We start from the raw sequence: 15,825 nt of genomic DNA, 5'->3' as shown, positions 1-15,825 counted from the left end.
AGTGCTACCAGTCAGTGCCGCCTATCAGTGGCACCTATCAGTGCCCATCAGTGCCCATCAGTGCTGCCCATCATCACTGCCAATCAGTGCTGTTAATCAGTGCTACCTATCAGTGCCCATCACTGCTGCCCATTAGTGCCCATCAACGCTGCCAATGAGTGCAGCCTATTAGTGCCAATCAGTGCCACCTGTCAGTGCCAATCAGGGCCCATCAGTGTGGCCTATCAGTGCTGCTAATCAGTGCCCATCAGTGCTGCCTATCAGTGCCCATCAGTGCTCCCTGTCAGTGCCAATCAGTGCCCATAAGTGCTGCCAATCAGTGCCCATCAGTGCTGCCTTTCAGTGCCCATCAGTGCTGCTTATTTGTGCCCATCAGTGCCGCAAATCAGTGCTGACAATTAGTGCCAATCAGTGCTGCCTATCAGTGTCACCTATCAGTGCCAATCAGTGTTGCCAATTAGTGCCCATCAAAGCTGCCAATCAGTAGTGCCTTACATTGCCAAGCAGGGATGGTGGAAACCCCTCTACAGATAATTGCAATACAAAGTAACTTCAATTGCAACAACTTTATAGTTGGGAGGTTCACACCATTATAGTACTTTGGCATTTTTATTTTCTAGATTGTTACACTTAATTTTATATGTATTAGTTACTATTATAATATGAATTGCACTTGAAGTAAATTTCCCACCACCCCTACTAAGTCCATGTCTTTATGAACCTTTATTTGTGCACTGGTGTGCAGTCATGTTGGAACAGGAAGGGGCCATCCCCAAACTGTTCCCACAAAGTTGAGAGCATAAAATTGTCCAAAATGTCTTGGTATGCTGACACCCCTAAAGCCCCCCCACACACACGGTACGATGGTTGGCAGGGGATTATCTGTTGACAGACTGTTGTCCTAAAATCTTACCGTCAGTACGCTCCTTTTGACAATTGTTGTCCAACTTTTGGCCAACAAATGTTGGATGACATGCTAGTAAATTTTCGGCGGACAATGGTTTGACGTCAGATTTTTGTATGGTCAGTACACAGATCTATCACACAAAAGTTGAAAGTACAAACACGCATGCTCGGAATCAATGCTCACCAACACAAAATTAGCAGAAGGTGCCCAAAGGGTGGCGATCAAGAGCTGAAATTCCTTGTAGTACATCACTACATTCATGTTTATGGCATCATTGTGTACTGTTAGTATGCAAGACAAGATCCTGGCACACGCCCCTTTTAACAAAAATCAGATGCTCGGTTGGCCAACAATCGTACTGTGTGTACGAGGCTTATGAGTTCCCTTCACTTTAAATAAAGGGGCCAAGCCCAAAACCTGAAAACAACCCCACACCATAATCCCCCCTCCACCAAATGATTTGGAATAGTGCACAAACCAAGGTCCATAAGGACATGGATGAATGAGTTTGGGGTGGAGGAACTTGACTGGCCTGTACAGTTCTGACCTCAACTTGATAAGACACCTTTGGGATGAATTAGTGCGGAGACTACGAGCCAGGCCTTCTCGTCCAACATCAGTACCTGACCTCACAAATGCGCTTCTGGATGAATGGTCAAACATTCCTATAGACACACTCCTAAACCTTGCGGACAGCCTTCCTTGAAGAGCTGAAGCTGTTATAGCTGCAAAGGTTGGGCCAACTCAATATTGAACCCTACGGTCTAAGACTGGGATCCCATTAAAGTTCATGTGCATGTACAGGCAGATGTCCCAATACTTTTTACAATATAATGGGGGATAGATCTGAAATGAGTGGAAGCTCTGCTGATTTTATCATCCAATCATGTGCAAGCTAAAATTCTGTTTTTTATTTTAGTTGCATGTCCTCCTCAGATCTACAGTGACTTTACTTCCAGGTGTAATTTCAAGTGCACTTGCAGTGCAAAGTGGATTTGCCTTTAGTAAATAAACCCCATTGTGTGTGTGTGTGTGTGTGTGTGTGTGTGTGTGTGTGTATATATATATATATATATATATATATATATATATATATAATACACTCATGTGTGTTTGAGCTTTGGGGTGCATACCCTAATGCAATAGGCTGCACATGCCTATGATCCATAATGGAACAATGATGCTCACCTGTTCTACAAAATTCAATTATATTAACCAGGGGCATAACTAGAAATCACAGGGCCCCATAGCAAAATGTTGTATGGGGCCCCCCTGCAAACAGCCCCCCCCCCCCAGTAAATTCATTCATCAGTGACCGTAACCAGTAAAATCATTCGACCGTGACCAGTAAAATCATTCATCAGTGACTGTGACCAGTGCAGGACATTAATACAATTACAGTGACCAGTGCAGGACATTAATTCATCAGTGCCCGTGACCAGTAAATTTATTCATCAGTGACTGTGACCAGTAAAATCATTCCACAGTGGCCAGTAAAATCATTCATCCGTGACCGTGACCAGTAAAATCATTCATCAGCGACCAGTAAATTTATTCATCAGTGACTGTGACCAGTAAAATCATTCCACAGTGACCAGTAAAATCATTCCACAGTGACCAGTAAAATCATTCATCAGTGACCGTGACCAGTAAAATCATTCGACCGTGACCAGTAAAATCATTCGACCGTGACCAGTAAAATCATTCATCAGTGACCGTGACCAGTAAAATCATTCATCAGTGACTGTGACCAGTAAAATCATTCATCAGTGACCGTGACCAGTAAAATCATTCATCAGTGACCGTGACCAGTAAAATCATTCATCAGTGACTGTGACCAGTAAAATCATTCATCAGTGACCGTGACCAGTAAAATCATTCGACCGTGACCAGTAAAATCATTCATCAGTGACCGTGACCAGTAAAATCATTCATCAGTGACTGTGACCAGTAAAATCATTCATCAGTGACCGTGACCAGTAAAATCATTCATCAGTGACTGTGACCAGTAAAATCATTCATCAGTGACCGTGACCAGTAAAATCATTCGACCGTGACCAGTAAAATCATTCATCAGTGACCTTGACCAGTAAATTCATTCATCAGTGACCGTGACCAGTTAATTCATTCATCAGTGACTGTAACCAGTAAAATCATTCATCAGTGACCGTGACCAGTAAAATCATTCGACCGTGACCAGTAAAATCATTCATCTGTGACCAGTAAAATCATTCATCAGTGACCGTAACCAGTAAAATCATTCGACCGTGACCAGTGCAGGACATTAATACAATTACAGTGACCAGTGCAGGACATTAATACAATTACAGTGACCAGTGCAGGACATTAATACAATTACAGTGACCAGTGCAGGACATTCACCCCCCTCCCCCCCCGCCATGCTGCATATTATAAAAATCAGTTAAACTCACAGACAGTTCAAAATGTTTAGACTGCAGTCTGGCCCCATCATTGCATCAGCTTACTTTAGCTTGTACAGTACCTCTGTCTGATTGCAATGAATGGTCTGCAAATTTTGCAAGTGAGGGTGAGTCTGGTTCCTCCTCGGCGGTGCTGCCTGGTTCCTGTGTATGCAGGCTGCAGTAGCTCTGCATTGACGCTCCGCCCATCGAGCCTCCGGCCGAGTGACGTCACGACGCTGGGAGGGGGCTGACTCCGGTGTTCTGTGCAGGACAGAAGCTTGCCAATGCATTGCCGAGCCCCGGACCGCTCGGCAGCGGCCCCCATTCGGCAGCAGTTCCACTAGGCTTCGGGCCCCATAGCGACTGCGGGCCCCATAGCGACCGCGTGGGTTGCTATGGCGGTAGTTCCGCCACTGATATTAACATACTAACTAAAATACTCAGTTCTACATTTTGTGTAGATCAGGAGATCAAATGCTTCTTCAGAGGTCACAGGATTTCTGTTAAAATTGCTTAGGGAACTGATGTTCAAGAGGAGACCACATGATACCCTGATCGTCTGCATTACCAGCAAAAATTAGGATGAAGAGCTTGCAAGGACACCAGAGAGCAAATGTTCAATTATTATTTGCGCTATTTTGTTAACTGAGGAGAAACATTTCATTATTTATTTCTAAAGAGGAAGTAAACCCTGATGGGTTTACTTGGTCTTTCATTCCCTGCAAAGGTAAAGCATAATGGACTACTATGTATCGCATAGTAGTCCATTATGTGTCACTTACCTGACACAGGAGCCAGCGAAGTCACCGCTGTCCCCTGTAGTCCGGCGCATCCATATTCTCGGTGGGGTCTCGCTGCTCCGCCGCTGTCATTCGGCGAAGCCGCAATGACGTCACTCCCGCGCATGCGCACGAGAGCCACCACTCGCGGCATATCGCCATTGACCGCGGCGTGCTCAGTGCGCCTGCGCGCCGCTGTCTACGGCGCATGCACTGTAGACAGCGGTGCCTGTCTTTCAGCAAATATCTCCTTAACCGTGTAGGTTTAGGAGATATTTCTTGGACCTACCTGTAGGTCAAAGTTGGTTGGAAGGGTTTACAACCACTTTAAATTTTATTCATTTCTGGTACTTATACAGCAACATCAATTTACTCAGCGCTTTTATATATACATTGGTCCCTGCCCTCAAATAGCTTATATAAGGTTCCTAACTCACATTCATACATACACATGACTGGTGTATGGCTGATGTAAAGTCTTATCCCCTACTACTACCACCCCTCTTCTTGGCCCCAGCAATGCCATTTGAAAGAAACACGTGACACTCTCTGGATTTTAAATGGCCATAGTGGCCCCTTTATTAACAACCATAACAATTTTCTAGAAAAAAATATTACATTTTATAACCCAACTTTTTTACCCAACTTAACTGACTGACTATGTCTCAGGTTGATGAAGGAAGGCAACTCTATTGCATCGGCTGTACCACCACCACCTCAATATCCTGGCCCCTAGCCGCAGTTCCACCAGCTCAGGCACAAACTTTGACCATTTTTTTGCCTGATGCAGCCCGATGAACGATAGCCCATTATTTCCATGGTAGGGAAGGTACCCATACCGAGATGGGCCCAACCCGTTCCACACCACATACTGTATTCCTTCCACCATTCTGACCTTCAAGAACCCGAGACCCCTGCCAACCGCTACAACAAGCTCAACTTGACCTACCCCCTTCGCACCTCGCTCTTCCTTTATTTATTTATTTAATTATATTTTTTTATTACATCCCCAAGCTGCCCAAACGGAACATAAATACAGATGAAAAACAGAATATCATTCACACCAGCGTAATTAGATAGGGAGGGGAAAACTGCACCTGCTGCCTTTTTCTCTCCTGCCAGTCTCCTTACTGAACTATGCCTACGCCCCCCAAGGCCAACCCAGTCAGCAGGTCAAATCTCTGCCCTTCCACTAACCAATACGTAAGACCCTCTTTTTTAAGCTACCAATAACCCCAGTCCAGACTGCCCAGCACCCCCAGTCATGTGGGTCCTCCTACTAAGTTGCCTTTTTGCTCTGGGCCTATTCTTGACTGGTGTATGGCTGATGTAAAGTCTTACCCCCTACTACTACCACCCCTCTTCTTGGCCCCAGCAATACCATTTGAAAGAAACACGTGACACTCTCTGGATTTTAAATGGCCGTAGTGGTCCCATTATTAAAAACCATAACAAGACATAGAATGTATTAAGATAATAAATCTTCCAGGATGATGATTTTGTTCTCTTTTTCTTCACTCACTACGTTCTTATAAGGAAACTTCTATTTTCCTTTCTTTTCTTTTTTTTTCTCTCTACACCATTTTATTTATTTATTTATGTAACTCCCTTAATCTATATTTACTGCTTTAATGCGTTTTTTTTTTTTTCTTTTTTTTACTTCTTTATATTCAAGTGTAAGTGATTTTTCTAAGCTGCCATTTACCAGGCATTGTTACTTGTAACCTATTTCACATTGTACTAAAATGTATCATTTCATTCTTGAAAAATAAAATACTTTGAAAATAAAGATAATAAACCTGCCTTTACGGTCACTTTATACCCACAAGTGTTTTTTTTTTTTTTACCACTACTATTCCTTTACAAATTAGAAATTTAGGAACTGGATGAAAGGTTTAGCAATGTGAAACACTTTTTGAAAGGTAAATAGTACATTTTATATATAACTATAAAGATCAGACCAAAATGAGGGACAAATGAGGAGGGAAGAGGGAGAGAGGGACTTTGTTCCAAATCAGGGACAGTCCCTCAAAATCAGGGACAGTTGGGAGCTATGTACAGTATATATGGTCGCTGTGTTAGTTTTCTTTTTCATACTTTTATTCCTATATTATCAACTGGTGCTCCCAACCAACAGGATACTTGTCCTAGGGTGACAACACCCACTCAGTGTACTATAGGTATTATTTTAAAGTAGTACTAAAGGCTTAGTTTTTTTACCTTAAAGTGGATGTAAACCCTCACATAAACTCAGTGACGTGAACAGCCTCAGATGATTCACAGAGATGAAACAAATCTCCCTACATAAGTTTTACATGTATATCTGCTGTCTTCGGCTTTTTACATTCTTTAAAATTCTAACATCGTGTTACAAATATTTCTTCCTGTTTCAGCACTGGGTGTGGAGTCTGGGCATGCACTGTGTGTGACACATAGGCAGAGGAACGAAGAAACAAACAGAGCTGTATTATGAATAGACAAGCTCTCTGCTTATGAATCTCTAAGCTCCCTCCCCGACACAAATTTCCAGCTGATTTTTTCTCCTGTGTCAGAAAACTTGTCTGAAGTTATCATGCCGATAACAGAGGAACAAAGCACCAGAAAGATATGGGACTCAGAGATTTGGAGAGAGATAAGTAAACACTACAGATATGTGTGCCCAGGTCAGACTTCATGAATGGGGTTTACAACCACTTTAAGCCTGAGTTCTGAAAAATGCAAAAATTCTGTGCCACAATGAAAGAATAAACTGCTCATCTATGCCTGGAGCGTCGCGAAAACCAGTTTCACTGACCTAATGCTCCATTCACACTTCACATAGCTGGAGCGCAAGTTCCTGCCTGCAGTTGTTTTGGGGGTGAATTACACACGCTACCGTGTGTTGTGCATAGGGCAGCCCATGCACATTTGTCACGCAAAAGACACTCCTTTACCTTTTTGGGTGATGAGCTTTGTGTATTTTGTTCCCGTCTATGCTGTGATTAACACACATTTTGTTGTGTAGCAGCTGCAACCAAATTTCTCTGCATTTGGAGTGCCATTAAGAATGAATAAAGAGCACCTTTTTTGGGTGTGTTTTTTGTGTTTTTTTTTTTTAGGGGCGTAACACCTTAACTATGTTTGTTTTTAACACAAACAAGAACATTTTAACTATGTTTAATTCTGAACTCGTGAAGTAATTACTGGTTAGGAAGTTGGAACAATTAAGATGTTTCCGACGCGTAGTATTTTCACCCAACAGTAATTTGGATTTTAGGAAATGGAGTTCAAAATGGATTCAGTAATAGGAATTCTTAACCAATATTTGATGGTGATGACAGATATGTTAGTGAGATGTTCAGGCATGAATATGGAATAATGGACCTTTCAGAATTTTGCTGTAAAACAAGTTATTTTAGTATGAAGCATTACCCTCAAGTTGTAAAGCGCTGTGTAAACTGTTGGCGCTATATATGGTAGATCCTGTATAATAATTCAAGTGCTTGGACCATATTTTAGCTGTTTTGTTGTTATTCATTATTTTTATATTGTTTTACAGGCCATGGTATTTGGATGGTCGTTTTCTTCTAGTCCTCGTCACTGTAATAATCATCCTTCCATTGTGTCTTCTTAAGAATTTAGGTAAAGTACAGTATCATAGGCGTCAGTAAATAATCATGTTTTATACTTCTTCTACTTGTGGTTTATATACTGTATCATATTCACCCTCCACCCCTTTGATACTGCTTAAAATAAATAAATACTTTAAAAATGTGTGTGTGTGTGTATATATATATATATATATATATATATATATATATATATATATATATATATATATATATATATATATATATATATATATATATATATATATATATGAACCCCCCTCCCCCTTCCCAAAACAGTGACAACAATTTACCAAACAGGAAGTAAGGGAAAATATGAAACAGAAAAACATGAAGAAAAAAACATTTTTTCCTAGAGTAGAGGAAGGCTGGAATCCTGTAAGTTGTGTGCCCTTGTTGCAGATTTTTCTTTACTTCCTGTCTGGTGAAACCGTTGCCACTATGGCAACAAGTAATAGAAAATCTTTATGTCCGAGCTCTGGATCACATTAAAACCTAGACCTTTTGGATCACAGGAGTGCACTTACTTCCTAGCTAGCCTTAGCGTCCCCAAGCTTCTCCGGTCTGGACAATCATGTCAGGATCCACTCAGATGCCTGACCAGCAGCTGGCTCAGCTTCTCAGCGCATTGCTGAGAGCCTGAGCCAGCTGCTTCCTGGCCCCACTCCTGGGCTGAAGGAGCACAGCAAAGAGCAGTGAATGAAAGTCACCACTCTGTGCTCAGAGCGGACCTGAGAACCGAGCGATCAGCAGTCATGTGATCGCTCAGTTCTCAGGCTTAGAGTTGGCAGGGGACAGCTGCAGCATCACACCAAATAGGTGGGTATTTGTATGTGTGTGTGTGTGTGTATGTTTTTTTTTTGTTTGCCACACTTCTCCTTTAAATTGTAACCTGATGCCCCTTCCAAAGGCTGACAGATCAGTGGCACATGAAAAATCTTTACGTTGCTGACTCTTTGAGGTTGCTATGTAGCTATCTCTCATTTTGTATCACCAATCATCTTCAAATGTTGAAAGAAGGTAATTGTCGCTAAGTGGAACGTCTTATCAGTGACAATTTTTTTTTACATCAGAATTTCTGTATGAGCAAAGATGGTCACACACGTTATTTATTTATTTATTATTTCAGCTAGTGGATCTAGCATCCTCCATCCTCACAAAATCAGGTGGATCGAGGACCCCCCCAAGGACATTGTATTCTAGGCAGTGGGACCCACCGATGTCAAAATATACTATAGCTGCAACCGCTGATTGACAAAGGTTTTCTTTCATGTCCCTTTGACAGAAGTTTATCAAATGATCGATTTTTGTCAACCAGGGAAGGCCACACACTGATCGAATTTTTGTGTGGTCTTTGCTGAACTGGACTAATTTTGGCAGTGAATGTCAGTTTAAGATAGCAAAAAGCCTACTGTATGTGTGCTTGGAGATTGTTCTCCTACATTACAAGTTGGAATTTTCAGATCGAAAGATTACAGGCAAAAGGGGCTAAAATAGAAAGCCTGGATCTAAAATTATAGTACCGCAGTACTGAGCAGGTAAACAGTGCTCCTTCTATACATATAATTCCTGATTTTGATTGAAGTGTCCCTAAAATATAACATCTCACTGCGTCTTACTTTACCATACACCAGCAAGATGCAAAGGCTGATTTACTAAGGGAGATGAGAATCTTAAATAAATGTAACAAATATTCACTTCAAAATAATCCAATCGTGTAAAAATGTAATTATTGTTTACTTTAAATACCCAAAAATGTGCAGATGCTTTTCACATGATTCAACAATTCAAGGAAATAGTCATATTTTTTGGAGTGAAGATTGCCTCCATTAATAAAACTCCACAATTAATATAACTCCATTAACCAGTTCCTGACCGCCGGCCGTCAAATGACGGCCAGGCGGCGCAGCTATTGCGGCGGGAGGCCGTCATATGACGGCCTCCCGTTTAAACAGGGATGCGCGCGATCGTGCGCGCGCATCCCTGTTTCTTCGGTGGCGGCGTGTCACGGAGACACCGCTCGCCACCGAAGGGGGTGAACAGCCATTCGTTATGGCTGTTTACCACGTGATCGGCCGTGATGAAGTCACGGCCGATCACAGATGGTCACACCCCCTACGTGCACGGCGCATGCGCGCGATCGCGAGCGCGCTGCGCGTGCACGTCGGTGGCGGCGTGTTCCCCGGGAACACTGCTCGTCACCGACACTGGTAAACAGCCATTGGCTGGCTGTTTACCCACGTGATCGGCTGTGATCCTTTCACAGCCGATCACTAAAATGTAAACAAACCGCGGTAACGGGATGTTACCGGGTTCTCCTCCTCACACACCGATCGTGTGTGAGGAGGAGATTGCGGTAACATCTCGTTACCGCATACAGTGTACACCAAACATACTGATTGCCCCCCCCCCCCAATAAAGAGGACCTGTCACCACCCCTCATAGTACCTGTCAATCACAGTCCATCAGAGTACCTGTCACAGCCCATCAGAGTATTTGAGTACCTGTCCCAGCCCATCAGAGTACCCGAGTACCTGTCCCAGCCCATCAGAGTACCCGAGTACCTGTCCCAGCCCATCAGAGTACCCGAGTACCTGTCCCAGCCCATCAGAGTACCCGAGTACCTGTCCCAGCCCATCAGAGTACCCGAGTACCTGTCCCAGCCCATCAGAGTACCCGAGTACCTGTCCCGGCACATCTGAGTACCTGTCCCAGCCCATCAGAGTACCTGTCCCAGCCCATCAGAGTACCCGAGTACCTGTCCCGGCCCATCAGAGTACCCGAGTACCTGTCCCGGCCCATCAGAGTACCCGAGTACCTGTCCAGGCCCATCTGAGTACCCGAGTACCTGTCCCGGCCCATCAGAGTACCCGAGTACCTGTCACGGCCCATCAGAGTACCCGAGTACCTGTCACGGCCCATCAGAGTACCCGAGTACCTGTCACGGCCCATCAGAGTACCCGAGTACCTGTCACGGCCCATCAGAGTACCCGAGTACCTGTCACGGCCCATCAGAGTACCCGAGTACCTGTCACGGCCCATCAGAGTACCCGAGTACCTGTCACAGCCCATCTGAGTACCCGAGTACCTGTCACAGTTCATCTGAGTACCTGTCACCGCCCTTCAGAGTACCCAAATACCAGTCACCAAACCATCAGAGTACCTGTCACCAGGCCATCAGAGTACCCGAGTACTTGTCACCAGGCCATCAGAGTACCCGAGTACCTGTCACCAGGCCATCAGAGTACCCGAGTACCTGTCACCAGGCCATCAGAGTACCCGAGTACCTGTCACCAGGCCATCAGAGTACCCGAGTACCTGTCACCAGGCCATCAGAGTACTCGAGTACCTGTCACCAGGCCATCAGAGTACCCGAGTACCTGTCACCAGGCAATCAGAGTACCCGAGTACCTGTTCCAGTCCACCTGAGTACCCGAGTACCTGTCACAGTCCACCTGAGTACCCGAGTACCTATCTCCAGCCCATCAGAGTACCCGAGTACCTATTTGCAGCCCATGTCTCATAGAATATACGTTGGGGTGTTTACTTTCCAAAATGGGGTCATTTTGTGGGTAATTTCACTGTCCTGGTGGTCCAGGACCTTCAAAAGTGTGATGGGTAGGAATGAAATGAGATGTGTCATTTATGCTCCTAGAACGCCTGAACGTACTACTTCAATGTTTGGCCCATCTATGTGGCCAGGCTGTGTAAAAGTCCTACACATGTGGTATTGCCATACTCGGGAGGAGTCGCAGAATGTATTTTGGGGTGTAATTTTTGCTATATACATGCTATGTGCTAGAAATATCTTATAAATTGACAATTTTGTGTAAAAAAAAATGTGTTTTAATTTTTTTCCACATATTCCAAAAACTTCTGGAAAAAAATGAACCGTTCAAAAGACTCATTATGCCTCACAGATTATACGTTGGGGTGTTAGCTTTCCAAAATGGGGTGATTTTATGGGAAATTCCATTGTCCTGGTACTCCAGGGCCTTCAAAAGTGTAATAGGTGGTTGAGAAATGAGATGCGTCATTTTTGCTCATAGAACGTCTGAAGGTACTACATCAATGTTAGTGCTCTGTATGTGGCCAGGCTGTGTAAAAGTCTCACACACGTGGTATCGCCGTACTCGGGAAGAGTAGCAGAATGTATTTTGGGGTGTAATTTTTGCTATATACATGCTATGTGTTAGAAATATCTTATAAATTGACAATTTTGTGTAAAAAAAAATGCGTTTTAATTTTTTTCCACATATTCCAAAAACTTCTGGAAAAAAATTAACCATTCAAAAGACTCATTATGCCTCACAGATTATACGTTGGGGTGTTAGCTTTCCAAAATGGGGTGATTTTATGGGAAATTCCATTGTCCTGGTACTCCAGGGCCTTCAAAAGTGTAATAGGTGGTTGAGAAATGAGATGCGTCATTTTTGCTCGTAGAACGTCTGAAGGTACTACATCAATGTTGGTGCTCTGTATGTGGCCAGGTTGTGTAAAAGTCTCACACATGTGGTATCGCCGTACTCGGGAAGAGTAGCAGAATGTATTTTGGGGGGTAATTTGTTGTATACATATGCTGTGTGAGAGAAATAACCTGATAATATGACAATTTAGTAAAAAAAAATAAAAAAAAATAAAAAATCTTCATTTTGCAAAGAATTGTGGGAAAAAATGACAACTTAAAAAAACTCACCATGCTACTTACTTAATACCTTGGGATGTCTACTTTGTAAAAAGGGGTCATTTGGGGGGTATTTGTACTTTCCTGACTAGTTAGAGTCTCAAGAAATGAGATACACCTGATGTACTGAAGGCCTGATCAGAAGTGATGAATTTTCAGTGATTGGCACCATAGATTGTAGACTCTATAACTTTCACAAAGACCAAATAATATATACTAATGTGGGTTATTTTTACCAAAGATATGTAGCAGTATAAATTTTGGCCAAAATTTATGAAGAAAAATTACTAATTAGCAAAAATTTATGACAGAAACGAAGAAAAAGGCATTTTTTTCACAAAATTTACGTTTTATTTTATTTATAGCACAAAAAATAAAAAACCCACTAGTGATTAAATACCACTAAAAGAAAGCTCTATTTGTGTGGAAAAAAGGACGCAAGTTTCATATGGATACTGTGTTGGATGACTGAGTAATTGTCATTCAAAGTGTGAGAGCGCTGAAAGCTGAAAATTGGTCTGGTCAGGAAGGGGGTGTAACTGCACTGTACTGAGGTGGTTAATAAATCAGCCCAACAATATGGATTAAACATGAATTTAGTTGGAGGTCTTTATAATCTGGGAAATATTATAGTGAAAACAGCAATATTACTAGAAAATATCAAATGTTTTGTAGTTAACAGGCTAAGGTTTTTTTTATTTTTTACTGATTTGTCCACCAAGTTGAATAAAAAAAAAAACATATATGCAATGTATTTAAAGCAGAGGTCAGCCCAAAAAAATAAAAATAAATTAAAAGCCAGCAGCTACACATACTGTAGCTACTGGCTTTTAATAATCAGACACTTACCTGTCCTGGAGTCCAGTGATGTTGGCACCACAGCTGATGTTTCCATCAGCTGTCGGGTGCTGCCACCACCATTTCAGGTAAGGGTACCCAGCAGTGTAGCCTTGGCTTCACGCAGGAACCCTACTGCGAATGTGTGAGGCTCCGCTCCTCACTTTTACTGGCACAGCGACAGGGGGAGGAGGAGGGAGCCTCGCGGTGATGTCATGGGCCATGGCACGGACTCCCGGTAGTGGGAACAAGATACCTGTCAAAGGTATCCTGCCCCCTCCGCAAAAGGTGCCAATTGTGGCATCGGAGGGGAAGAGGAGACAAATGAGAAGAAGTTCCACTTTTGGGTGGAACTCCGCTTTAATAAAACAATCTTCCTACAAATATGTAAATCCTGTAGCAAGGTGGTCACCAACCCTGTCCTCAGGGCCCACTAACAGACCAGGTTTTATGTATTACCTTGGGGAGATACAGACTAGAATACTGCAATCACTGAGCAGAAAATTATATCACCTTTGATGTATTTCAGTTATCTTGCAAACCTGGCCTGTTAGTGAGCCCTGAGAACAGGGTTGATGACCACTGGTTTAAAACATTAACTGAAAATCCCAGAACTGCAAAATGTGGACTGGTCATGGACATGTCAGTTACTCCATATTGTGGATAAAACACAACCATGGGCCTGTGTACTGGAATTTAAATTAACGGATGATTATTTGTGAGTGGATATGTTTTTGTAAATCTAAGGCATCCACCCCTGCTAAGACCTTAGAAAATCATGCCCAAAGTGTTTATATGAGGCACCACCTTCTGGTGATAAATGTTAATACAGTTGCATGAAACATGGACATTGTGCAATATACTAAAATGAATACAGTTCATTTATACTTTATTTTATGGGTGTTTAAACATTCTATTATTTTCTGTAACCTTTACAGGTTATCTAGGCTACACCAGTGGTTTCTCTTTGACGTGTATGTTTTTTTTCCTTGTTGTGGTAAGTCATAGAAATATTATACAATATGTAGTACATTATGGTTGCCATTTATTCTTAGATGTTTCAGCTCTTATGTTGTTGTGTTATAGGTGATATACAACAAATTTAAAATTCCATGCCCTCAAGACAATGTGAATGGAACCTCAAGTAGTTTACACAACACAACAAGTGAGCAAATGTGTACACCACAATTTTGGACATTCAATTCTAAGGTAACATTTTAGTTGTTTAATATTACATATTATATTTCTTTATTATATTTGATTTATTTTATTTTAATTTAATAATTTAAAAAATATTTGATCTAATTCAAGCAAAATCTGCATTATTTACCTGGTAACTCCTGAGATTCGTTTACGTAGAACATTAAAATAACATTGATTTTTACAGTGAGACAGTAAGGAAGATGTGACAAATATATCTGTCTGTTCACAATATGTTATGTTTAGAAGTGAAAATTAGCTCTTCTAAACCTGGTTAACTGTTTCACTTGAAAGTAGGTTTATAGGTCTAGTGAAGCTTAAAGCAAACCTATAAACCTATACTTCACTGAAGTGTGAAAGGTATGGTAATGACTCTGGGGTTGATTTACTAAAACTGCAAAATCTGGTGTAGCTCTGTATAGAAACCAATCAGCTTCCATGTTTTTTTGTCAACGCTTAACCACTTAAGGACCGCAAGATTTGCCCCCTTAATGACCAGGCCATTTTTTGTGATACAGCACTGTGTTGATTTAACTGACAATTGCGCGGTTGTGCGACGCTGTACCCAAATCAAATTGATGTCCCTTTTTTCCCACAAATAGAGCTTTCTTTTGGTGGTATTTGATCACCTCTGCGGTTTAAATTTTTTATGCTATAAACAAAACAAGACTGACAATTTAGAAAAAAAAAATATCTTTTACTTTTTGCTATAATAAATAACCCAAATTTTTTTTAAAACAAACAAATTTCTTTATCATCAGTTTAAGCTAATACGTACAGGCATACCCCACTTTTAAGTGCGCAATGGGGTTTATTTACGAAAGCTGGAAAGTGCAAAATCAGGCTCACTTCTGCATAGAAACCAATGATCTTCTAACCCCAGCTTGTTCAATTAAGCTTTGGTACTAAAACCTGGAAGCTCATTGGTTTCTATGCAGAAGTGAGCCTGATTTTGCACTTTCCAGCTTTAGTAAATAAACACCATTGCGTACTTAAAAGTGGGGTATGCCTGTATTCTTCTACATATTTTTGGTAGAAAAAAATCGCAATAAGCAAATATTGACTGATTTGCGCGAAAGTTATAGCATCTACAAAATAGGGGATTGATTTATGGCATTTTTATTATAATTTTCTTTTTTTTTTTACTAATAATGGCGGTGCTCAGCGAATTTTAGCAGGATTGCAACATTGTGGCGGACAGATTGGACACTTTTGACACTTTTTTGGAAGCATTGACATTTATACAGCGATCAGTGCTATAAAAATACACTGATTACGGCAGCCTTTTTCAACCAGGGGCACCCTGGGGTGCCTTGAGGTTTCTTAGGGGTGCCTCAGCAAAATGCCTAAAATTTGCCCAAAAATTGCATACAAGGTGGGATATGAA

The 15,825-nt window shown here is 41.9% G+C and overlaps 1 protein-coding gene across 2 annotated transcripts in view; it reads left to right on the top strand.

Moving 5' to 3' along the window:
• The window catches only part of SLC38A1 (solute carrier family 38 member 1), a 138,510-nt gene that overhangs the window by 94,448 nt on the left and 28,237 nt on the right, over window positions 1-15,825 (top strand). For both annotated transcript variants that reach the window (XM_077473017.1, XM_077473018.1), the window contains 3 exons: window positions 7,648-7,730; window positions 14,177-14,235; window positions 14,325-14,447. In XM_077473017.1, the coding sequence (XP_077329143.1) occupies window positions 7,648-7,730; window positions 14,177-14,235; window positions 14,325-14,447 (265 nt within the window). The remainder of the gene's footprint in view (window positions 1-7,647; window positions 7,731-14,176; window positions 14,236-14,324; window positions 14,448-15,825) is intronic.

This window comes from Lithobates pipiens, unplaced genomic scaffold (genome assembly GCF_037356315.1).
Source record: "Lithobates pipiens isolate NorthernLeopardFrog02 unplaced genomic scaffold, aLitPip1_a1.2 Scaffold_8, whole genome shotgun sequence".
Taxonomy (NCBI): domain Eukaryota; kingdom Metazoa; phylum Chordata; class Amphibia; order Anura; family Ranidae; genus Lithobates; species Lithobates pipiens.
The sequence above is the reverse complement of the archived record's forward strand: the minus strand, read 5'-3'. Positions and strand labels throughout refer to the sequence as shown.